Here is a 26,894-nt window from a genome sequence, read left to right as displayed (position 1 = left end):
GGATAAAGAGAAAAGGACGCATTAATGTATACTATATGGTTACATATAGTAATGGAATAATGAGTAATATAGCTATTTATTTTTTTTGGGATATAAACACGGTATGAATTCACGATTTTAGGGTGGGGGAGGGGGGGGGGGGAGAGAGAAAGATATGAACGAGTTCTGGAAATACAGAGTTTGGTGGGGGGAGGGGAGGAGAAGAAGAGAGGGTAAAAAGGGAAAGAATATCACTGTATTTGTATGAGAAAGGTTGAAATAATTAATGCACAACTTAATATGTAAAATTAAAAGGGATGTGGTTCTGGGGGGGGGGGGGGGGGGTATAATTGAACTCACAGGATGGTAGAGGTGATATGTAGCAGGAAGGGGGAAGGGGGGGGGGGAATATCACTGTGTTTATATGTGAAATGATGAAATAATCAATGCACAATTAAAATGTAGCAATAAAGGGATGTGGGATTTGGGGGGGGGGGGGAGGGTAAAATTGAACTCACAGGATGGAGGAGGTAACACAGAGTGGGAAGGGGGGAGGGTGGAAATATGGTGAATTTGGAGATGAGGTATTATGAGGTTATGTGGTCGAGGCTTGTGGATTAAGGGGTGTAATTAAAACTTGTTTTTTGAAGGAATTAGGCCGGAGCACTGGCATGGACCCCTGGCATGGAAGTAAATGGTGGGGGAATATGAGGGGTGAGGGTTGGGGCGGGGGTAGATATAATAATGAGAGAAGGGGGGAAGGGGTCACATGCCATGGCAAAGGTCTGAGGGGTTGGGGGGGGTGGATGGAGGGGGTGGGGGGTAGGATTCCCACTGAGATGGGAGGAGGGGGTGGAGTTTTGGAAGATGAGTGGACAAGCTTGGCCCCCCCCCTGTGACGAACAGCCCCGCAATCTCGTCTAACTTACTCCAGTACCATCAGGGATTAATCGCCTCTGGTGGCTGGTAAGACTGTGAGCAAGTGGACGTTAAAATAGCGGTTGCTGGGTCGTCATGTAATAATGCGACAACGCGCGCCAATCTTGTCTAATCTGACACCGTTACCATTCGGGAAATAGACACATCCGATGGTTTGTAATAGGGGGAACAGAGACGCCAAAGGTTGGTCGCACCGCTGCCGGCAATGTGACGTATGCGCAGTCACCCACCAATTCCTGTTCCCTTTGCTGCAGTTTACCATAAAGCCTCAGACCCCTGAGGGAATCCTGAAGACAGTCAGAACTGCAGGCAAAGTAACCTTTTGGATTGGTTGGTGAGTCCACACACAGTCCAATTTCGATTGTATATACAATCGATACAATCTGTGCTCTCATATAGAGGCCAGGTCGCTGCCACCAATCCGCAATAAAAGCATGCGAATGCGCTAATTCTAACTCTAGCTAAATCCTGTTGGAAAAAGGGTTAATTAGACAACCTTTCTAGAGATAGCAAAACTAACAATAGTTTAATATCAAGACAGTTATGGTAACATGTCTCTCTGAAGATGTGAATTCTTTTGGCGGAGATTTTTCAGAACAGCACTTAGATGAACGATTTTTAAATCGTTTATTTAAAGAAATAATGCAGAACAAAATATAGCAATAGAAACAAATGGATACAGAAATAATAAGGGTACAATATGAAAATAATAGCTGATTACAGTCTGAGCAGTTTGTCAAGTTACCGTGTCCTTTGTGATATGAAGTCCAACAGAAGATTTAAAATCCAGTTATGGAAAGTTCTGTGGAATCGATACGTCTTGTCATAATGCCAATTCCTTTGATGTATCGGAAGGCTGGACAAAAGACTCTCTCCTCTGTCCAGCATTGTTGGTTTTTAACTCTTCCTCTGCCAGAGGGCGGAGTTGTAAAAGGAGATGGGTGTTGTATAACTTCTCCCGCCCTTTGTCATGACAAGCAGAAAGAATAGGAAATAACTGGGATGATCATAGCTCGGCAACAGCTGACCAAAACCTGCAGCGAGGGACATGGGCGCGCTTCTAGCGTTCTCTGTGTCACACAGATACCAAACATGTGCATCTTGGGGTATCCCGAGGCAAATCACGCTGTGCTTGTTTTCGGATAATGTAGGAACATTCTGATTGGTTCCACCACACACAAATCATTACTACTAATGGTCTGCTAATTTTGTAATGTCTAGCCTTGACAGAAACTGATTAATTTAGTAAATGTCTGAATGACTTATTCTTTCATATAAGGTGAATTAAAAGTCATTCTCTCTAACCTCTCTACCTCCCCTCAGGCTAGATGCAGGAATGTGAATGGGTCCTAATGAGTTTACGACCCGGATCTGTTCCTCTCCTTATCTTTAAAACTAGGATAGGAGACTTCCTGGAGAATCTTTATTGCCCCCCTTTTAGATAACCTTTTTCCTGTGTGGATGGTCTGGTTTTAGGGTGAATGGCTTCTCTCAGTAAGTACAACACAAACATTCACATTCCCCAATTCAGGGGTTGTGAGATGGAAAAACACTGAGTTTCTAAAAGCCAGGCATATGAATTAAAGGGGCTCTCCAGATCATAGTTTGCGCGCATTTACATGCGCTTGCCGCAATGGGCGTTCGCGAAATCGTGACACCCCCCCTCCCCTCCTCACCCCCTCACCCCTTTACCTCTCCATTTTTTAACATATTTTTCAATCCCCATCAATTTAAGGCCACTGGGGTCTGACCCATGAACCAATCTGAAATGGTTAGACACACTGTGTCTGTAACCCTTTAGATATATTGTAAATATGTTGTCCTATTCTTCTGTGGAGGGCCCTAGTGGTCCTCTCAACATATTCCATCCCACAAGGGCACCACAGTATGTATACCACCCCAACTGTTTTGCATGTAATGCACTGTTTGATATTCCATGTTCTCCCAGTGTTTCTAGATACCAAGCGGTCACCCCTATTGGCCGTAGTTTCTCTACAACCCCTACAGTTTCAATACGGGAAAAATCCATTTTGGCCCAATAGGTTACTAGATGTAGTTCTGGGAGGTTCAATAAAACTATTGACGAGTTTTGATTTTAGGTTTGGTGCTTTTTTGTATATAAATTTCGGTCTTTCAGGGATTGTTCTTTGAAGTATGGGGTCCAATTGTAATATATTCCACTGCTTCTTAATTATTCTCTCTAGATCCCTATACTGGCTATTATAATCCAGCACTGTATCAAATTCTCCCGATTTTCTTTGTGTTTTAACTTTACTTGGCAGTACGTTCTCTCGCTGCATACCTGCTACATTCTCCACCTCCACCTGAAGCTCTCCCCTATCATAGCCTTTTTCCAAAAATCTTTGTATTAGAACTTTACTGTGCTCCCTATACTCCTCCACTTTAGAACAATTTCGTCTAATTCTCATCAGTTGGCCTCTAGGGATGTTGTCGAACCATCGCTTGTGGTGACAACTTTCCTTGGGGATGTACCTGTTTTTATCAGTCGGTTTGAAAAAAGTGCTAGTGACTAATTTTGTACCCTCTGTTTTGATCACCAGATCCAGGAATTCTACTTTCATAGCATTGATATTTTAACCTCTGGCCAGTGTTCATTCATGGCTAAGCAAAACATTTCTAAGTCCTCTCTTGAGCCCCTCCATATTAGAAATAAACCTATTCCAGGCTACAACATTTAACCCCCCCCCCCCCTTTCATCTGTAATATTCCCTCCTCCCATTTCCCCATGTAGAGATTGGCTACGCTGGGGGCAAACTTGGCCCCCATAGCACAGCCGGTCTTCTGTAAGTAATAATTGTTTTGATACCAGAAGTAATTGTGATTCAATGAATATCTCAATAGGTCCAACAGAAAGTCTACTTGTGTCTCCTTCAGATTACCCCCCCCCCCCTTTCTTAAAGCCAATCCCACAATATTGATACCTTGTTCATGTGGGATTACAGTATACAATGAAGTCACATCCCCTGTGACCAGAAGGTCCCCAGGTTGTAGAGTAATATTGGATATCTTTTGTAGGAGGTGTTTGGTGTCTTTTAGCAGGAAAGGTAATTTTGCTACTTCAGGCTGCAGGAACACATCAATATATTCCCCCAATCTTTGTGTCAAGGAGCCTACCCCACTGACTATGGGTCTCCCCGGTGGGTTGCTGGCATCTTTATGAATTTTGGGGTTATGATAAATAACTGGTATCCGGGGGTTAGTGGGTAGGAGATATTTTAATTCCTCAGTAGAAATAATCCCATTTTTTCCCCTTCTAGTAGTTTGATTTTTAACACCCCTTTGTATTCAAGAGTGGGGTTTTTGTTTAGTACCACATATGTATCCCCATCACTGAGAATCCTGGTCATTTTCAGTCTTATATTGTTGAGAATTCAGAATTACCAGCCCCCCCCTTGTCTGCTGGTTTCAGTATTAGATTTTTATCCTCCACAAGTTGTCTACTCTGTTCTCCATACACTTTTGTATTTTTCTGTGTTTTCACATTGAGTGTTTCCAGATCATTTAGTACAGCTTTCTTAAAAGTTTCTATTGTTCCCCCCCCCCCCCCCCCCCTCTTCGATTGATCCTGGGGGTAAACATAGACCTATTTTTCGATTGTATGTACATATTCCTGGAGCGGGGTATTTCTCTGTACAGTCGGTACTGTTTTATTCAAAAAATATTTTTTCACATTTAGGGCTTGATTCACAAAGCGGTGCAAACTGTTTAGCACGGGTGTGCTAAACAGTTAGCACGTGAAGTGCTTTTTGTGGACTTTTGCGCGCGCAAAGTGCCGCGATTCGCTCGATCGCAGACTGAATCGCGGCAAATTGCGCGTGTAAAAGTCCGCGATCGCGCGAATCGCGGCACTTTGCGCGCGCAAAGGTCCGTGAAAAACACTTCACGTGCTAACTGTTTAGCACACCCGTGCTAAACAGTTTGCACTGCTTTATGAATCAAGCCCTTAGAGTTCTTTTATATTTATTAATTCCAATGTAAGCTTCAAACTTATTGAGTTTCTTGGGTGGAGCAAAGTTTAACCCTTTGTCCAGGAATGCTAATTACTGTTTATTTTAGGGGACCCCACTAATATTGAAAATCCCTCCTCCTTTGGGTTTCAATCTCATCTGTTGTTTGCTCCCCCCTCTGGTTCCTTGTCTATTCTTCCTTGGTCTCCTCCCCAGTCGTTTTCCTTCTGCGTATACTGGTATCCCCAACCTTCCCTTTGGTCCACCGCTCATCAATCTCAATCTCCTCATTATAATCCTCTAGTGCTTCATATCTATTCAAAAGGGGAACCTGGTTATAGTTCCTTGGTTCCCTATTCCCATTGAGGTTTCTATCTCTCAGATTGTAATGTCGAATTCTATATCTAGGTTGTACTCCCCTGGGTGGTGGGTTTCCCCTGGGCTGCGGGTTTCCTCCCCTATTTGAACTATATGGGCGGGGTGAACTCCATTCATGATTGGTCTGTTCCTCCCACCTGTTTTCCCAATTTTTTCGGTTTTGTTTGGGGTATTCCCTGGGTGCATCCTGACCATCAGGAGTAGGGTTGGGATTGGGTCTAGGTTTCTCCCTGGGGGGAATCTTAGAATTAGGGCCTTGTCTAAGCTGTGTGTTATCCTCTCTGTTTCCTGGATTTTGGGGGTTAGGTTCATTTCTATTCTGGGGTTCTTGTTTATTAGCAGATTGCCATCTGTAGGCTATTTTGTTTTTGTATTCCACCCAATCATTAGTAAATCTTTTTTGTCTGACTTCCACTACTTCTTTCTCATTTCTAGTAAGTTTAGAAACCATCAATTCCATTTCTTTTTTATAGGCTTCTCTCTCTTTGTATGGTTCCATATTAACTTTGATCTCCTAAATTTGTTTTTCAATTTTTTCCAATCTGTGCTGTTTACGTTTGACCAGGATTCTCAGTAGATCCACCCCACTTTTATTTAGGAATTCCCCCAATTCCTTATCATTTGTTTCACTATTTTCCCCATCGTTGGCTAGTATATCCCATCTGTATCTCCTGGGGATCAAATTTTCTTCTATATATCTGTTATAGCTTACAATATCCCACCACGCTATTTGTTCTTTGGTCATGAGGCTATACAGATTTTTAAAATTAGTCTCCATAGTTTCTATTTTTTGGGATGATCCTGGTTCTTTGGAAATTACCATATTTAAATCTATGGAATCACGATTTCTCATGCTGAAAACCTAAATTTTTTCAAACTTTTTGGCTGCTGCTGCCCAGTAATAGCTGGTACTATTATTGCACAAATAACAAAGTAAATAGGGCTGCGCTACCTTAAATTGCTTTTCTGTTAAGTTCTTTGTCTCAATACTTCTTTATCACGTAATGTACAATAATCATATAGTAAACATTATCACAGGAAGTCCACTGAACACTTTAACGTAGGTGAAACAAAATGTCACTGAATAGTTCCATATAGTCTCAATCAGACCTTACTGCAGACAGTTCCGCTCAGCAATAAATTGTGGGATCGCTGTTTCAAAATTCCAGATGTAAACGTGTCAAGCTGTTGAACTGCGCTCACCACCTTCCTATAAGCCAATAAACAGGTTGCACATAGCGTGACTCCGTAAAACGTACAATATAACAAAGTACTCAATCACCCGTGTGAACAGTGTGCTCGTGCTACACTCGTGAATCCACTCCCGATATAGATTGCGCTCACCAGATTGTAGCCACCTCAGAATACCAGGTGGATCTAGTGTGTATTTCAGAATCAGGCCACAGGCACTTTAAATCTTCAATCTCTGTTTAATATCACCTTAGTCCATTCCAGACTCATAAAAGTTATAAAAAGATTTTAAAAAAAACATCATAGTGTACACTGCTTGCAATTAAAACATCGCCCGCGCACTGAATGCGCACTCACATGAATCCACTTGTCATTTTGCTCATCATAAATGGTGGCAGCGGGGTCTGTCCTGGCTAGTGTTGGGCGAACAGTGTTCGCCACTGTTCGGGTTCTGCAGAACATCACCCTGTTCGGGTGATGTTCGAGTTCGGCCGAACACCTGATGGTATTCGGCCTTTTAAGTTCGGGTTCGCCCCGAACTACTAATTGGCCGCCGAACAGGGCTCCTGTTCGGCCGAACAGGGCCCTGTTCGGCCGAATACTGCCCCCCTATGGGGTCGCAGGCATAAGGGGGGAGCATGCCCCGATCGCGGGGGGGGGTCGGAAATTCCCCCCACCCCCTCCGCTAGCGCTCGCCCCTCTGCCCGCTTCCCCATACAAAAGTTTCAGGAAGTACCGGTCCGGTGGTAGTGGGTGGCTGGCAGTGGGCGGCACTGTGAAGTGAGTGACTGAGGAGGAGGAGTCCGGAGAGTGACGCGTTGAGGGAGGCCGGGCAGCGGGCAGTTCAGCAGTAGTACCGTACTACTGCTGAACCGCCCGCTGCCCGGCCTCCCTCAACGCGTCACTCTCCGGACTCCTCCTCCTCAGTCACTCACTTCACAGTGCCGCCCACTGCCAGCCACCCACTACCACTGGACCGGTACTTCCTGAAACTTTTGTATGGGGAAGCGGACAGAGGGGGGAGCGCTAGCGGAGGGGGTGGGGGGAATTTCCGACCCCCCCCCCCCCCCGCGATCGGGGCATGCTCCCCCCTTATGCCTGCTACCCCATAGGGCCCCCAAAAGCGGGATGTTCGGGGAGTTCGGGGTTCGGCCCGAACATGCCGAACATTGCGGCCATGTTCGGCGAACTTTCCCGAACCCGAACATCCAGGTGTTCGCCCAACACTAGTCCTGGCCTCCGGGCATGGGGTGACCGGCGTCCTGTGTCCCTCCTGCTTTCCGTCCGCCTGGTGCTCTCTACCATTAACCAATTCTGACATAGTAAACTTCTGATACAGAAAACTACTGTTCCTGGTCCCTTGGAGTTTACTATAAAAGTATAATAGCACTTCTGTTATAGTAAACCTGTTTTTTGGCCCCTGCGGTATTCTGTATCCAGCTATAGTGGAAAGTGGGCAGGTGCATACGTCAGAGGACTCGTGGGTGGCTGGCAGCAAATTGTAGCCTGCTTGCTATTTGCACAGTACTCTGGGTCTGTATGGATTACCGCTATGAGACCTATACTTCCTGTGTAAGCTGCTGCCTGATTACTGAGGGAATGGTCTATCATCTGTGACTTGCTTGTGTATGGCCGCCTTGCCACTGTATCATCCAGGCTGCACACACATGTGGACAGAGGGGCACACTGGGGGGAATTACGAAGGGGGCATTATCGATTCTATACTAAAGTGGCACTATGTACTGAGGTGGTATTACTACTAAGGGGACTCTATACTGCGGGACCTTACCTAGATTCTCTCTACTAATGGGGCACTATAGAGGGGCATTTGTACTGGGGGGGTATTGCTAATAAGAGGCTCTATACTGAGGGAGCATTACGTAGTAGCAGTAGTAGTAGTAGCAGCAGCGGCAGCAGCGGCAGCAACAGCAGCGTTCAGCAAAGATATCCATAAGAGGAGAGTCACATACAACATGCAATGTGGTAACATTTGAAAACCAAACATTTGTCTAAATTTCCGGAACTGAAAGGTACACAATCACAATTGCCAGTATTGCCTTCAGCTTCGATGTCAACCTCAAGTCCTCTGTCTGTCAGTGCAGACTTACCGTCTGAAGACAAAGCATCAATGTGTAGTCCAGGATCAGCTGACTCATCTTTTACAGAAAGTTCCTTCAAACTACACCTAGTGAAACGCAAAGCAGTACCACCATCTTCTTCTAACCAATAGACTATGGCAGCCTTTCTTGACAAAATGTAAAGGTTTAAACATGAAGACCATAAAACAATCACATGATTAGTCGCTGAAATGATCTGCTCAGATCAACAACCACTATCCATAGTAGAGGATAAAGGCTTCAGAAAGTTGTTAAACCACCGAAAGCTAGATATGTCATCCCAAGCAAGAAACACTATGCACAAAAGCAGTGGCGTAGCTAAGGAGCTGTGGGCCCCGATGCAAGTTTTACATTGGGGCCCCACAAACATTCTATAAAAATTGATACGGAGCACCAAAACCTGCCAAAGGCAACTACAGTATCAGAGGTGCAAGAAGGGAATGGGGAACAGTTTGTTAATGAATACCATTATTCAAAGTATCTATAGAAGTCATTATTATGAGCACAGGACCAATAGAAAGTTAATACTGCCATTGAGGGAGGGCCCTTCGGGGGCCCCTCTGGCCTAAGGGCCCGATGCGGTCACAACCTCTGCAACCCCTATTGCTACGCCCCTGCACAAAAGGTACTTCCAAATATGTATGAAGAGGATGAAAGTTTAGGTCTTTTTAAAAAAGAAAAAAAAAAACTTTATTGGAGTCACAACAAACATGTGGATATCTGTGGATATCTACATCTTATGATTACCTTAGTTAGACATGTCACTTCTTAGATGACAAAATGGATGGCACCATCCATATCTCTCAGTCCTTCATTAGTACTAGTTAGTTAGTTGGTTAGTTAGTTATCAAAGTTGTCCTTTTCAAGGAAGAAATTTTATTCAGGAAAACTAGCATACAAACAAACTCTGTGTCCAGTCTACTTCATTTCCTAACTATGATGCCTGAGGTGGTGATTAGTCTTTCTGAGATTACAGTTGTAGGTGGTGTGTGATTAAGAACTTTTTAGAGAGTTTCCTAAAATTCTGATATATTTTGTTCTCCTTCCAGTATTTGAAAATATCAGAGGATGGTTGAAGCAGTGGTTCTGCTAAGCAGGCATGTATTTCTTCTTCCGGAGATAGACAGTGATATTGCTCACTGCTGCAAAATGGTATCATGATTAGTGATGGGCGAACAGTGTTCGCCACTGTTTGGGTTCGCCCGGATTTTGGCCTGTTCGGGTTCGGTTCGGCACTCCCCGAACACCTCATGGTGTTCGGGAGGGTGCTCGGGCACACTGCCCGAACCCGATCAGGCCTTCTGTGTTCGGCCGAACACAGCCGTGTCCGGCCGAACAAAGCCCCCTATAGAGTCCCAGCATAAAGGGAGAGCATGCCCCGAGCGCGTGGGGGGGGGGTCAGAAATGCCCCCCACCCCTCCCCGCTAAGCTCTCCCTTCTGCTGGACCCTATAAAATTAAATAGAAGTCCCCCAAAGTACCTGTAGCAGGCTGGCAGGAAGAGGACAGCAAGCGGGCAGCCGGAGAGCATAGGCGCTAGTACCATCTGGTACTTCCGCCCTCTCTCTGACGCACTTCCTGTTTACATTTGTAAGTCGCGTCAAGAGAGAACAGAAGTACCGCGATGACGCGTACGAGGGTACGTGTCATCATGTAGATGACGCGTACCCTCGTACACGTCATCGCGGTACTTCTGCTCTCTCTTGACGCGACTTACAAATGTAAACAGGAAGTGCATCAGAGAGAGGGCGGAAGTACCAGATGGTACTAGCGCCTATGCTCTCCGGCTGCCCGCTTGCTGTCCTCTTCCTGCCAGCCTGCTACAGGTACTTTGGGGGACTTCTATTTAATTTTATAGGGTCCAGCAGAAGGGAGAGCTTAGCGGGGAGGGGTGGGGGGCATTTCTGACCCCCCCCCCCGCGCGCGCTCGGGGCATGCTCTCCCTTTATGCTGGGACCCTATAGGGGCCCCAAAGGGACATGTTCGGGGTTCGGCCCGAACATGCCGAATATCAGGGGCATGTTCGGCCGAACACCAACGAACCCGAACATCTGGATGTTCGCCCATCACGAATCATGATGTTTAGCAGAACCACTGTTTCAACCATCCTCTGATATTCAATTGAGAATACTAAGTAATGCCTTGTTCACGCTGCAAGAGCTTTTTTAGTGCTAGTGATTTGAGAGCTGTTGCTAATGCAATGCTATGGGTGATTTATAAAATTACATTGCTCAAGTGAGAACAAACTCATAACATTACATTTAAAATCCCAAGCACTTAGAAAAAGCAGTGTGCACCAACTCTCCACATGCTTTGACCTCTTTGTTGCCCATTTTGTAATGTTTGACTGGTATCTCCACCTAGTACTTGTGCTGATGAATGTAGATCAGTGTCATCACCTTGCATGCTGAGATCTGAAATTTCAATGGCTAGTGTTGATTTAGCTTCCTTAAAGGACTTACGAGCTAAAATAGCAAAAAAAAGATAAGTACCTTAGTTGCTTTTAAATGCACGGAGGACGCCATCCGCGCCCTCCGTGCAGTTCCGCCGGGTCCCCGCACTGTGATCGCCCCCCGTGCCGCTCCCGACCCCCCAGACGGGGTCGGGCTCCCCTTCCTCTCCTAAGATGGCCGCCGGGCGCTGGCCACGGCTGCGCAGTCCGCACACACGTAAGTGCGGCTGCGCAGCTCTAGGGCCTCCCCCCTCGATCTACGCTACTGTGCATACCTCAAGCGTACCACAGCACAAACAGAGCGTTTGTGCTGTGGGCGGAGGAAAGGCTTCCTCTGCATCACTCTTGCATATAGCATCTCCTTGTGTAAAGTGTGCCAAATTGTTGAACGATGTACAGTGACTCCATCTACAGCAAAATGATGTTGTAGGTCTTTGGTGCTGGTCTGTGGGTTGACTCTGATTGTTCTCACCATTCGTTGCTTCTGTTTATCCGAGATTTTTCTTGGTCCACCACTTCGAGCCTTAACTTGAACTGAGCCTGTGGTCTTCCATTTCCTCAATCTGTTCCTAACTGTGGAAACAGACAGCTGAAATCTCGGAGACAGCTTTCTGTATCCTTCCCCTAAACCATGATGGTGAACTAACTTTGTCTTCAGGTCATTTGAGAGTTATTTTGAGACCCCCATGTTGCTACTCTTCAGAGAAAATTAAAAGAGGAGGGAAACTTACAATTGACCCCCTTAAATACTCTTTCTCATAATTGGATTCACCTGTGTATGCCAGCCAGGGGTCACCGAGCTTACCAAGCCAATTTGAGTTCCAATAATTCGTTTTAAAGGGTTGGAATCAATAAAATGACAACAGTGCCCAAATGTTTGCACCTAAAATTATTGCGCACTTTCTGTAAATCCAATTAACTTCATTTCTCTTCTCAAATATCACTGTGTGTGTCTCCTATATGATATATTTAACTGACATTTTTTATTGTAACAAGCAGTGATTTACACAGGAAAATCATGATGATTAACAAAGTTGCCCAAACTTCCTCATTCCACTGTAGGTATAAAAAAGAAGACACTGAGAGCCCAATATAGTGTAGTATGTACTGAAATAAGTGTAATAATTAGAAGTGAGATACGTATACTCACAAACATGGGTTACCACTCGGGTAACCACTGTACAGGCAGGTGAGGAGATTAGACCTGTCCTTACTCAGGATTAAGAAGTCGCTCTCTGCAGTTCAGGAAAGGTAGGGGTGGACAAGGTATGTAGACTAAGGAATAGAGGCACCAGCAGGATAAAACGTAATAAAAACTTTAAAAGTGCTGGGGAGGTAGCGGTGGACTCACCTCCGGAAAGCAGACACGAAACAACTGTCTGACAAATTTAAACACATTTAATGTGAGTACCCCAAAAGTGTGACGCGTTTCGCAGGCAAAGACCGCTTCTTCAGGCAATAGAAGGGGGTCAGAAACTGTGGCCAGAGACAAAAAAACAGAACATGCTATAGCGAGCTACAAAGTTGGTATTATGCAGATTGCATACATCAAAATTCTAGAAATAGTGATAACACATTTGTACAGTTGGTAATTGAGTAAGAAAAGATATATGCAGCTAGGTCTGTGTGTAATGATAGTATGGTATGAGATCTGAGGTGTGTATATATGGGTATAAATATATAGATAAATATATAAATATAAAGTATTCCCGGATAATGTGTACCTCATTATGGCTATAAGGTGCGGCAAATAATATATTGGGTACAACTACGTCGTAGCAAAGAAGCCGCACATAAGTCCGGCAACCAGGTGGAATACAAGAAGGCAAGAAACGACCTAAACAGAGAACTGAGGTCCGCTAAGAGGGGCTACGCGGAAAAGCTGGAACAGAACCTCTCCTCAAACGACTCACGAGCCGTGTGGAAGGGACTGAAGGCTGCCACCAACTACAAGCCCCCCCCTCAGCACGCCACACCGAGCTCTGAGCTTGCCGAGAGTCTCAGTGACTTCTACTGCAGATTCGAGAGTCAGCCAGCACCTGCAGGACTCCCACAGCCACCTGCACAATCTGCCACGGTAGCCCTAGGCCCTTACTCACCCCCACCATCAGTGAGGGAGGAGGATGTACTGAAACACTTGCTAAGGCTAAATGCTAGGAAAGCCTCAGGTCCGGACGGTGTGTCGCCAGCCTGCCTGAAAACCTGTGCTCGCCAGCTCGCTCCCACCCTCTCTTCCATCTTCACGAGGTCCCTCCAGGAAGGCAAAGTTCCTGCGTGCTTTAAGAGGTCTGCCATTATCCCGGTCCCCAAAAAGCAGGGCATCCTCGACCTCAACAACTTCAGGCCCGTGGCACTTACATCCGTGATCATGAAAGCTTTTGAAAGCATGGTGCTACCTCTCCTTAAGCACTCTACTGAGGGACTGCTGGACCCGCACCAGTTCGCGTACAGAGCGAACAGGTCCACAAATGACGCCATCAACATCTGCTTGGAGCACGTCTATGATCACCTGGATAGACCGGACTCCTACGCCAGGATCCTCCTACTGGACTTCAGCTCAGCATTCAATACTATCAGCCCTAAAATACTTCAGGACAATCTCGCTGCGCTAGGAGTCCACCCCACCCTACGCCTGTGGATCACGGACTTCCTCACCAACAGGTCCCAGGTCGTTAGGTTAGGCACCATCTCCTCACAACCTAGGATCACCAACACAGGGGCCCCACAAGGCTGTGTCCTGTCGCCGTTCCTGTTCTCTCTGTATACGAACAATTGCAAATCCACTTCGGACTCGGTAAAAGTAATCAAATTTGCCGATGACACGACCATTGTGGGTCTCATCACCAAAAACGATGAGAAGGCGTACCGCCACCAGGTCGAAAGCATATGCAGCTGGTGCAGAGAGAACGGTTTGGTCCTAAACACAGCAAAAACGGTGGAGATGATTGTTGATTTCAGGAGGAGCGCTTCTACCCCGCCTCCAATCCACATGGATGGCATGGAAGTGGAAAGAGTCCCCAGTGTCCGCCTACTGGGCACAACTATCTCCAATGACCTGAGGTGGAACACCAACACGACCTCAACACAGAGGAAAGCCCAACAGAGACTTTTCTTTCTCCGCCAACTGAAAAAGTTCGGTATGGCCCAAAAACTGCTGACAAATTTCTACTCAGCCACGATCGAATCCGTCCTATGCTCTTCCATCCTGGTCTGGTACACCAGCTCCTCCGCCAGCGACAAGCTCAAACTGCAGAGGGTCATCAAATCTGCAGAGAGGATCATCGGAAGATCCCTTCCCACTCTGGACCTCCTCTACCACTCCAGGCTGAACACCAGAGCATTAAAGATCGCCAACGACCCCTCACACCCAGGCTACCGCTTCTTTAATCAGCTCCCCTCGAGCCGGAAGCTCCGGTTCCGATCCATCTACACCAGGACCTCAAGACATAAGAACAGTTTCTTTCCCTCTGCTGTCAACCTCCTGAACTCTCGCCATGGAAATGCCTATCCCCACCCCAAAATACCAAGACGCACTGAGGCACTTTGCACATAGCTCAAGCGTACTTTTTTTGGTTGTTTTTTTATTGTATTGTAACTTATGCCATTGTCTCCCTCTGCATACATGTTCTTTAATGCTCTGTTTTTCTGTATAATGTTCTGTTACTACTGCATGTCCTCTATCTGTAACTACTGTGTACCGTGTATCAGTACCCTGTAAGTGCCAAGCCCAATTCCGGGCACGACCCAGTCGTGCTTGGCGAAATAAAGTTTCTGATTCTGATTCTGATTCTGATATATATATATATATATATATATATATATATATATATATATATATAGCAAATGGAGATGTGTATTGTTGTATGGGAGTGACTGTGCAGGCATGTTAGTAAACTGCAGTAGTATTACACGATAAATGCTGTAGTGTAGACTTAGTTGCATAAAGAATGACATTATGGGCTTATGAAAAATGTGCAGCATTAAGGAAGGTGGAGTGGCAGCATAGGATAACAGAGATAGTGACAGTACAGGGTATATAAATGCAAATGCAAAATAGATTTTTACCAGTAGCTCGTAAGGTGCTGGAATAGCACCTCTGTAACATCTAGAGGACGCTCTGGGCTTTAAATGCTAGTATATCTTTTCTTACTCAATTACCAACTGTACAAATGTGTTCTTAATATTTTTAGAATTTTTATTTATGAAATTTGCATAATACCAACTTTGTAGCTCGCTATAGCATGTTCTGTTTTTTGTCTCTGTCCACAGTTTTTGACCCCCTTCTATTGCCTGAAGAAGCGGGCTTTGCCTGCGAAACGCGTCACACTTTTGGGGTACTCATAATAAATGTGTTTAAATTTGTCAGACAGTTGTTTCATGTCTGCTTTCCGAAGGTGAGTCCACCGCTACCTCCCCAGCACTTTTAAAGTTTTTATTACATTTTATTCTGCTGGCACCTCTGTTCCTTAGTCTACATCCCACTGTAGGTGTTTGTATGAGGCTTCAGACACTAAGGGCCATATGCAATTATTTTAAATTGTGTGTATATCCTGCGCCTATGGAAATTGTCAGCGACTAAATGGACCAGGTAAATCCTCCAATACCTTAGTATAAAAAATTTTCAAGTAGGAGGTCCACAGCGCTAAGTGTAAAATTTAAACACCTTTATTGATAAGAATAAATTGTTGCATTGACCTTAGGCTAACTTGAAGCACCTTCCCCCCTGTACATCCCTGTCACACACAAACACTCACACAATATCACTGCAGTGAGCACTCGTACAAAAATGTAAAAAAGGGATCCCAGTAAAAGATCAAGGCTGATAATAAAAAGGCTTTTGTTTCCAAAATAAATGAAGTCCACAATGGATTATAATCTCCGTATGTATACTGATAGCGTTCTGCTTATGTGATAGTATACTGCACCAGTTTCCTCCGCAGTGGGTGAATCCTTAGGTCACTGTTCTCCTCTCACCACATCTATCACTGGCCTTGTGGAAAGGGGCGAGGAGTCCGCTGATGCCGCCGGGTATGGAGGGCACTTCCGTGTGAACGCCGCTACCGTCCTCTGCAGCTGGACGGTTCCGTAAGCGGCTTGCTGGCTTCCGTAAGCGGTTCCGTAAGCGGCTTGCTCCTGACGTTTCGGGAGGTAACGCCTCCCTTCTTCAGAGCTCTGAAGAAGGGAGGCGTTACCTCCCGAAACGTCAGCGTCCTACGCACTTACGCTATCAGTGACGTCACTGTGGGATTGCCCAAGCCAGCAAGTAACCAGCAAGCCGCTTACGGAACCGTCCAGCTGCAGAGGACGGTAGCGGCGTTCACACGGAAGTGCCCTCCATACCCGGCGGCATCAGCGGACTCCTCGCCCCTTTCCACAAGGCCAGTGATAGATGTGGTGAGAGGAGAACAGTGACCTAAGGATTCACCCACTGCGGAGGAAACTGGTGCAGTATACTATCACATAAGCAGAACGCTATCAGTATACATACGGAGATTATAATCCATTGTGGACTTCATTTATTTTGGAAACAAAAGCCTTTTTATTATCAGCCTTGATCTTTTACTGGGATCCCTTTTTTACATTTTTGTACGAGTGCTCACTGCAGTGATATTGTGTGAGTGTTTGTGTGTGACAGGGATGTACAGGGGGGAAGGTGCTTCAAGTTAGCCTAAGGCCATATGCAATTATGTTTAAGTTTTTCTCCTGAGTTTTCTCCAAGGTGATATTTTCAAACCTTGTCATAAACCACCAGCAAGCAAGAAAATACTCAAAATAATTTTGATGGTTCTTTTTCACCAATTTTGGGGTACTTTTTCAATTGTAAAATGCTTAAGTTATTTAAAAGAGAATATGAAAATTATCTCCTAGGAGATAACTCAGGAGAAAAAGTTAATTGCATATTTGTCTCAGACTGTTACTCATACCCAACGCATGTTGCCTATTGGGGATCAGGAGCTGATCCCCTTGGGCAACATCGCTGAGCCCTGCTGCACACATGCATGTCAGGGTCAGGGGGGACAATGATGGGACGACGAGCGGTGTATGTGTGATGTCACACGGCAGGGAACAGTTGGATTGGCGTGGGCATCGGTGCCGATGGGGTTGGGTAGATCCGTCCAGCGGGTCACTTACAAATTGGGCATCAGGGGTCGTAGGGTGCCGAACACACAGATTGTCAGCTGTCATTATCGTCGGTCTCAGCCAACTTGAGTCAGGTGTGTGTACGAGGCTCCAGGCCACACTTTATCCCATTATGACAACTCAATTATGGGTAATAGGAAAGCAGTTGAAATACATGTGCCTGTTCGCATACGTTCGCTTGTGCTCTGTTGATCGACTTATTCGTTCTAATTGTTTATTTGTTCACTGTTTAAGTGTTGTACTTTCTTTCAACTTGTTATCAAATAAAGCTCTACCAATGCATCTTATTCTTGTTTACCTTGATATTCCGCATTGTTGTAATTTGTGAGTTTTCAAAAAAATTAAAATTCTCAATACAAAACAATTAGAAAAAAGTGTCATAGGCATGCAAATTACAGGAGAAATTCAAAAAAATTTGAATATCGTGCAAAAGTCCACTTATTTCAGCAATTACATTTAAAAGGTGAAACTAATATATGAGATAGATCCATTACATGCAAAGCAAGATATTTCAAGCCTTTATTTTTTATCATTTCAATGATTATGGCTTATAGCTTATGAAAACCCCCAAACCAAAATCTCAGACCATTAGACTATTGTGAAAATATTCAATATTCTAGGCTCAAAGGGGTTGATTCACTAAGCTGCACTGCTACTGCTAATCACAGCAGCACGTGGTAATAATCTCCAGCGCATGCTATGCAGCCATAGCGTGCGCTGCTAAATTACGCTATGCTCCTATAATTAAACTATAGGAGCATAGCGTGATTTGGCAGTGCACGCTATGGCTGCATAGCATGCGCTGGAAATTACCATGCGTTGCTGTGATTAAGCTGCTCTGCTGTTGCAGCGCAGCTTAGTGAATCAATCCCCTAGTGTCAAGACTCTAATCAGCTAATTGATACCAAACGCCTACAAAGGGTTACTATTTAAGATATTAGTTCCACCTTTTAAGTTGAATTATTGAAATAAATGGACCATTGCACAGTATTCTAATTTTTCGAGTTTCACCTGTACAGTCCTACATTAATGATTTAGGTGAAATTCAAGCAGTCTCAGGAGTCAGGGCAGATCAAATGAAAAATGCCAATGTAATGGGCAGTAGGGGTTAGGATTGTAATTTGCATTGCCTTGAGGCCAGGTTTAAAATTGCATAAGTTTTGCTGCTTCTCTACTTTATATGTCTTGAGTACTTACTGTTTGGGGAAGTGAGGGTGGCATAGCACAAATACCTAGAAAAATATAGAAAAATAAAATTGTATACGGTATGTCTATGAAATTTTGTTCATGTCATGCTATATGTAGAACAGTGCTGTCCAACTTCGCGGGCATGGAGGGCCGTTTTCTTTCCAGACCACATGGTGGAGGGCCGGCAGAATAACACCCCCCCCCCCCCCCAAAGAAAACAAAGATTAGCAGCAGTTTCCCCACAAAATGCAATTAGAGTGATAGCAGATTTCCCCACAAAGTGCAACCAGATTGGCAGCAAATTCTCCTCAAAATGCAACCAGATTGGCAGCATATTTCCCCACAAAATGCAATCAGATTGGCAGAATATTTCCCCACAAAATGCAATCAGATTGGCAGCATATTTCCCACAAAATGCAATCAGATTGGCAGCATATTTTCACACAAAATGCGATCAGATTGGCAGCATATTTCCCCACAAAATGCAATCACATTGGCAGCATATTTCCCCACAAAATGCATTTTGACTGGCAGCCGGAATACAGCCATTATTACCCATTTACCGTCAATCGAGTCCACCATAAACCCCCTTTCCCCCATGCTGCGGCTGCTTAAATGTACATATGTACAGCCCCACCTCGTTCTCCCCCATGCTGCCGCCACCTCTAACACACCTCAGATCGGCAGAGAGCAGGAGATAGGAACCAGACAGATCTCCTGCTCGCCGCCGATCTGAGGTGTGTTAGAAGCAGCAGCAGCATGGGGGAGAACGAGGGGGGGGGGGGCTGTAAATATGTACATTTCAGCAGCCACAGCATGAGGGAAAGGGGTTTAAAAAAAAGTCCTCAGCTCTGTGATCCTTTGTAGCGCTGCCACTGCATGGAGCAGGTGGCAGGGGGGCCGCAGCAGGACAGCACTGATCTAGAAAATACAGTAGATTCCACAAATACCTTTTTGCTTTCTGGGAAATTTCTTTGGTTCAGTTGAGGTGGAAAAACACTTAAAAATATATATTCACGAAGTACTGAAAATTGACTAATGTCTCATAAACGTGTCCAACTTAATGCACAACCAACTGCGCAACATGACGATCTGTACAACAAGTTGTTTACCTGATAAGTACATACACAAGCCAACCAACCAACCAACTCACTTAAATACTATGCATGCAAGCTAAATGACAAACTTCACAACATATCCGCATTCAAAAACAACAAAGTTGTTCAAAAGATGTATACACACATTTCAACCTGCCTGATAGTTGGTCAGACTGATCCTCCGGTTGCATTTGGCAAACAACCTGTTATTAGTTGGTCATCTGGCTGTACACAAACCCAACTTATCTTCCAACAGACAAGTTTGGAAGATAGTTGGACACATTTTTGGTACTTGTTGTGTAGAGCTAGTAGATAATCTTTATACATAGTTATCTAAGTTGAAAAAAAGAAAAAGATGCACCCATGAAGTTCAACCTTTCCAGCCTCAGTATACCTCAATCCAGAGAGCAATGAAGACAGAAACTTTGACTGGATCAAGAGTTCACCTTCCCACACCTAGCTAACATACATTTGCGTAGAGGCTTACATTGGGTTGGGTACCTGCAGGTTACCTGAAATGCAGGTTGGGTCCAGGTACCCGTATTGCATGGGCGTCCACACGTATGGCAAAATAGGGCATTGGCCCTCCCCTGGCCAGCTGCTGCCCCCCCTAGCCACCCGAACACGGAAGTGGTCGGCCCAACCACCCTGGGGTGGCAGCAGAGAGAGAAAAGTGAGCGTGTGGAGAAGAGGAAAAGTCTCCCCCACACTCCCTCACCTTTGGGGCTCCCCCTCTCTCTCGCTCTCCCTTTAGAAATTAGCATTGCGGGTGGCAGCGGCAGGACACTTACGCTATCCTTCAGCGCGAGTGACTCTCTCTGTGCGCCGCTGCGCTGGTCTGGACTAGACCAGAGCAGCGGCGCACAGATACAGAGCTCACTCACGCCGGAAGATAGAGTAAGTGTCCCGCTGCTGCCGCCTGCACTGCTGAACCTGGGGGGTCCCTGTCACTACTTAACTTGGGGGGTACTTGTCACTAACTAAACTGGGATTCACTGTCACTAACTAAACTGGGATTCACTGTCACTAACTAACCTGGGGGGCTCCTGTCACTACATACACAGGGGGGTCACTGTCATTAACTAACCTGGGGGGCACCTGTCACTACATACACAGGGGGATCCCTGTCACTACCTAACCTGGGGGGTCCCTGTCACTACCTAAACTAGATAAGCAGGACTGCCAGGCAACTAGTATTGCTTAACTACTTAAAGATCACATCACGCCAATGGGCAGGACAGCGACGGCAGCTCCAGGGCCGCTTAACGCCAATTGTCATCAAGTCCTGGGGCCCGCTATTGCAGGAGATTGCGCTCTGGCTGCGCAGCCATCTCCTGCTTGGTAGGTGGAGCTCCGCTCCGCCTTCAGTCTCCCAGTGGCGATCGCCATTCGGAGACTGTTAGATGGCGAAACCATCGTCTTTTTACTTAGTACAGCGCTGCGATCCAAAAATAGCCTGGTCTTTAGGGGGGTTTAGCACTGTGGTTCTCAAGTGGTTTAAAGGAAATAAATATGAAAGCCTCACTTTAGGTTCCCTTTAAATGTGTTTTAGAAGAAAATAGAAAAAGCGGGTTGCGGATCTGGAGGATTGGGGGTCGGCTGCAGGTATCAAATTCCCCAGAAAGCAGGTTCAGGTGCGAGTCTGAAAAATTAGACCCATGTAGGCCTCTATTTCAACGTAAAGAAAGCTTCCAAGAATTTGCTGTAATTACTTGTGGTACAATATTTCAAATCTTAACCATTGTTGCTGAGTAGAACCACTTTAAACAGGCAATAAAATCAACTTTCCTCCATGCACATTTAAGGTCCTCTTGTCATTTGTACAAAAGGAAAAAAAGCTCATTGGTCAAACATTTATATTGCCCTTGGAAGTATTCATACATGTACATTAGTTCGCCTTTACACCTTCTCTTTCCTGTTTCAAAATTTTTATTGAAGGTTTTCATTAAAGGAAGTGTACAACGCCAGTAAGGGATCAACGTTCACCCAGAACTGGACCACATGACAATGAGAACATGAAAAAGAAATGCATAACATTTACACAAGGCTAATGTTGTCATGAGGAACAATTTCAACAGTAGAGTGGATACGCCTAAGGCGTAACCGTAAAATAACTAGCGGGGAGACTCGACCCAGGGTGGCCGGAATCCCCACAGAGTGTGAGTCCGATAATCCCCTACCCACTGTTCGCTAGACCCTTTTTCACTTCTCAACCCCCCCACACTTCCCCCCCCCCTCCCCCCCCCCCCCCGGGTCACACCCCAACCCCCTTTAGCTCCCTTCCCCAAACCCAATCCCGTCCCCTCCACCATAATAGGGTGGAGAAGAGGGGAAAGACAGAGAAGAAGAAGAAAAGAAATAAGAAAGAAAAGAGGAAAGTTAAGAGAAGAAGAAGAATAGAGTGGACCTAGACGGGAGACCAAATACCCCCACCCCTGGAGTTAGCAGACCATCGTTCACCCAGATAATACTAACCTCTCCCTATTATGACCAAATAATCTTTCCATGGTTGCCAAATCTCCTCAACCTTGGGTAGCTTGTCAAGGAGAATACCTGCTAGCTTTTCCTGAATCATAAAATTAGTTAGTCTGTTTTTAACTTCCTCAAAGGAAACTAATTGCTGCTTCCAGGCTCTGGCAATTGTTTGTTTAGCGGCAACAAAGATAAAATGCACCAAAGCCCTTTGATGCTTGGAGAGGGAGTCTATGCGGAAATGTAGTAGGGCAGACCAAGGGTCTTTCTGCAAGGAGGTATGAAAGACTGCTTGTATTAGTTTATAGACCTTGGTCCAAAAGCGGGTTATCATGGGACATCTCCAAAAGGTATGTAGCAAATCACCTTTGACAGTACAACCTCAAAAACAATTGCCAGAATCCCCTAAATGAGCCAATCTAGCTGGCACCCATTACCATTTATTAGAACCTTTAAAGGACTTACGAGGCCAGATTTGTAAAAAATACATTAAAAAAGTTAGATACCTGTGTGTGTGTTTGCAAGGCACGGAGGACGCCGTCCGCGCCCTCCGTGCCGTTCCGCCTGGTCCCCGCTGCTTAATATGCCCCCGAACAGTCCCCGACCGCGCGGCCCGGGTCGTGCTCCCCAGCCTGTACCAAGATGGCCGCTGGAGCTGGCCGCGGCTGTGCAGTCCGCATAGCCGCGAGTGCGGCTGCGCAGCTCTAAGGCCAACCCCCCGATCCACGTAACAGTAGCGTGGATCGGGGAGTTGGCCTTAGAGCTGCGCAGGCGCACTTGCGGCTATGCGGACTGCGCAGCCGCGGCCAGCTCCGGCGGCCATCTTTGTGAAGGCTGGAGAACCCGACCCGGGCCGTGCGGTCGGGGGTCGTTCGGGGGCATATTAAGCAGCGGGGACCAGGCGGAACGGCACGGAGGGCGCGGACGGCGTCCTCCGTGCCTTGCAAACACACACAGGTATCTAACTTTTTTTATGTATTTTTTACAAATCTGGCCTCGTAAGTCCTTTAAGGAAGATTTAATAAGGTTGATGTTGATAGATATATGGTTAATAGTGTCCCAAGACATCCTCCAATCCTCTATAGGTTTAGTACCCCGTAGATCTTGTTCCCATTTCTTGGCGTATGTATGAACAAAACCATCTGGGGGGCTATTTAAGGCAGAATAAAAGGTGCTAATTAAGCTGCGGCCTCCTGGATTCTGTATGCACGCTCTTTCAAAACAGGAGAGATTAATATCCTGATGATTTACTAGTAAGGAATTAATCCAGTGCTTCAGCTGGAGATATCTAAAATATTCAGAATTCGGAATCTGATATCGTTCTTGGAGATCCGACCAAGAAATAATCTTAGAGTTTTTAATCAAATCTCGGACCAGGAGCATATTTTTAGAGGACCACCAGCGGAACGCGGCCGGGCTTTCATAGGCTGGGGCAAAAAGCGGATTTTCCAATATGGGTAGTAATGGAAGAGTGGGGGATAGGAGGCCTTGAGAGTACTTGAAGGAATCTCAAACAGAAAGCAAATGTTTAAAGACTTTACCCAAAGTAGAGGGTCTAGACCTAGGAGGAAGCCATATAGGGCATTGAACTGATTGCGGAGCAGCAGCAACAATTTCAAAGAGAGACCAAAGTGGCATTTTTGGGCCTTTATAAAGGCCCACTAGGGGAGTGATTTGAGCCGCTTGGTAATACTTAATAATGTTTGGGAATCCCAGACCCCCTTGATTCTTATGTATTAAAAGAGTAGATTTAGCAATCCTGGGCCTAGAAGCCCCCCAAATGAAATTCATCAGTTTAGTTTGTAAAAGCCTTAAGAAATGCGGGGGAACCCTAACTGGAAGAAGTCAAAATAAGTAAAGGATTTTAGGTAAAATAGTCATTTTTACGGAGTGGATTCTCCCAAGCCAGGACAACTGTAAGGGGAATCATCGGGTTATTAAAGTGGTAATTTGCTTAGAGAGATGGTAGTAATTAGCTTGAAAAAGGGAATCATAGTTTGGAGTGAGGCGTATCCCTAGGTACTCTAAATGTGCTGTAGCTATCTTGAATAGGCAATCTTTTATTAAAGGGGTTCTTTCGCGAAAAAAGTAGGCAGTTAAAAAATGTGACAGATGACAGGTTTTGGGCCAGTCCATCTTTTTAATGCTGGATACACACCATGCGTTTCTGCGTTCGATGCGTCCGTCGATACGCATCGATTCGATTATTTCCGACATGTCCGATTTAAGCTTCGATGGATCGTTAGGTCGATTTGCCATACTTTACATGGCAATCAACCTAAAAATCATCGAAATTCATTCGGAAATGCTCTGAAATAATCGAATCGACGCGTATCGACGGACGCATTCGACGCGGAAACGCATGGTGTGTATCCAGCATAAGGAGGATTCTCAGGGCTTTCTTTGTTTTCAACAGCATTTCCTGAACAGCAGTTTAACTGCCAAAATAGCAAGATGCCAGCCGGCCTCCCTAATCACTTGCACACTATTATGTCAGTTAGATTCTGCAACTGTTGTTCAGGAAATGCTGTTGAAAACAAAGAAAGCCCTGAGAATCCCCCTTAAAAAGATGGACTGGCCCAAAACCTGTCATCTGTCACATTTTTTAACTGCCTACTTTTTTCGCGAAAGAACCCCTTTAAGGAGGACCAGGAGTTACTATCCATTGATATATTCATGAGAACAGATTTATGAGGATTAATGGTCAGACCAGATACCTGCGAAAAAATTTTAAATATTGTCATTAAGTGTGAAATTGAAGATTGGGGATCTGTGACAAATAACAACATGTCGTCAGCAAAGAGATTAATCTTGTGCTGAATACCCGCCAATTCCAAACCTTTTACCTCCGCTGCATCTCTGATTACCTGTGCCAATGGTTCTAAGGCGAGGATGAACAAGATGGGGGAAAGGGGACAACCTTGCCTTGTCCCCCTTTTGATATGGAAAGTATCTGAGGAATAACTAGCATATTGTACTTTGGCTAGAGGCGAGGAGTAGAGAGCTTGTATCCATTTAATGAATGAAGAGCCAAATCCCCAGCGTTGCAATGCAAATTGTAAATAGTCCCACGAAAGGGTGTCAAAGGCCTTGTATATATCAAGGCTACACCTTCTCTTTCCAAAGCTAAATAAGCCCAATTTTGCCTAATGTCTCTAAATAATTTGCATAGTTAGTTTGGTTGAAAGAGCGGAGTCCATCAAGTTCAACCAGAAGAGGTAGTACAGCATTGTCCTGTACCCTCACACATCAAGCTGAATCCAAGCAAGACCTTAGTTGCCCAATTGTTGAATTTTTCTTAAACTTCTGTGTCCTTTCCATAGTGTGGTGTCCAAAATTGTACCTGATGTAGTCTCACAAATAATTTAGAACGAGAGTGTAGTATGCAAGCATCTCATGCTTTTATTCACTACTAGACCTAAGGCCCGTTTAAAAACGGGCGCAAAGCTTTGGCCGCGACCCCCGCACTGGCTCTCCTCAAAAAAGCCATGCGTGGACGTGGGCACGTTGTGCAGGCACGCCGCACGCGCATGCCATGTTTTTGTACCAAGCAAGCTCTACCAATGACAGGTCTCCCCTCTGGAAGATCTCAATTGTATTTTAGTGACCAAGTGCTAAGCACACTTTTTGTGTTGTGGGGTGCAGTTGTGTGTTTGTTTTTTTACTAAGCTATAGTATGAAAATTGTGCAACAACTTTTCTGACTTACCAGCTGAAACGTTACCATTGGGACAGGCCTCCCTTAAAACTGTTATGACCCCATCAGGCTTAAGCTTCAGGTATTCAACTAACTGTACATGGGACAAGAATAAAGAAATACAGGTTAAAAAGTTGACATTTTTGTATACAAAAAACAAAATGATATGGTTTCTAGAATTGCTTGCATAACTACTCTCTTGTTTGGTTTATAGGTTTGTAGTGAAAACTACTTTCTTAGATTAAAGGAACCTGTGGGTTTCACAAATCAACTGAGGCCATGTTCACAGAGGGATGTTGCGTTGTGTGGCTGGTGAAATGCAGTATAATGGCGTGCAGCAGTGTAATACACTGCATGCACACATATTTAGTTACAGTGAAGCATTCTTTTCATTGACTGTATGCATCAGTGAATGCAACCCATGCACAGATAACGTGTATTGCTGCATTCCAGATCCATTGCGTTCCTGCTGTTGCACAGAAACTAGGCTAGAGGGTGAGTGAAATATCACATTCAGTGTTTTAGACTTGTGGCGGAGTATGCAGCCAGATTGGCTATTTAGTGCAAACTATGGCTTAAAGAAAACCTGAACTGAAAATTAAAAGTCAAAATAAGCATACACAAGTCATACTTACCTTCCATGTAGTCTACTCCTCAGTGTCTTTCTCCTGTCCCGCGTCCTGTTTGTTCACTGTGATCAAGGGAATTTTCCGTCCTCCATTTTGAAAATGGCCATTACCCATAACAGCTTTCTGGTCAGCACACAGTTAAACTGTAACATCGCCCACTTGAGCCATAGGGAAACATGGACATTACCTGGTACATCAGTTTTCCTCTCAGCTATAACTGACAGCAACTGATATTTTACTGACAGCAACTGATATATTTCAGATCTGACAAAATGTTGTCAGAACTGGAAGGGATTATTGTCAGAAGAAAATGGTGAGCTTCTGAGAGGAACTGATGGCAAGGTAACTATGTAATGTTCATTTGAAGTTACCTCATGTGTTTATTTTAAATATTTTTACTTGGTACAGGTTCTCTTTAAGGTGGCAGATGAAGAAGTTGCATATGGCAGTCATATGTTGCCCTGATGATGCTGATCATGTGGAAAAAAATGTCTGACTGAGTTTGGTTCCTTGCTGGCTATACACACATTCTTTATTCACATGCTGCCCATTTTCACACCACACATAGGGGTTGATTCACTAAACCGTGGTAACTCATAGCATGGCTGCGCTAGCGTTTTGTGCGCGTTATAATGCGCGTAATGTTGT

At 45.1% G+C, this 26,894-nt stretch overlaps 1 protein-coding gene across 1 annotated transcript in view; it reads right to left on the bottom strand.

Moving 5' to 3' along the window:
• The window catches only part of ZAP70 (zeta chain of T cell receptor associated protein kinase 70), a 188,315-nt gene that overhangs the window by 58,948 nt on the left and 102,473 nt on the right, over positions 1–26,894 (bottom strand). The window contains exons 5-6 of the mRNA XM_068233768.1: positions 25,630–25,711; positions 18,362–18,396 (exon numbers count right to left, since the gene is read on the bottom strand). Coding sequence (XP_068089869.1) covers positions 18,362–18,396; positions 25,630–25,711 — 117 coding nt within the window. The remainder of the gene's footprint in view (positions 1–18,361; positions 18,397–25,629; positions 25,712–26,894) is intronic.

This window comes from Hyperolius riggenbachi, chromosome 1 (genome assembly GCF_040937935.1).
Source record: "Hyperolius riggenbachi isolate aHypRig1 chromosome 1, aHypRig1.pri, whole genome shotgun sequence".
Lineage (NCBI taxonomy): Eukaryota > Metazoa > Chordata > Amphibia > Anura > Hyperoliidae > Hyperolius > Hyperolius riggenbachi.
This window is presented reverse-complemented; position numbering and strand designations above follow the sequence as displayed.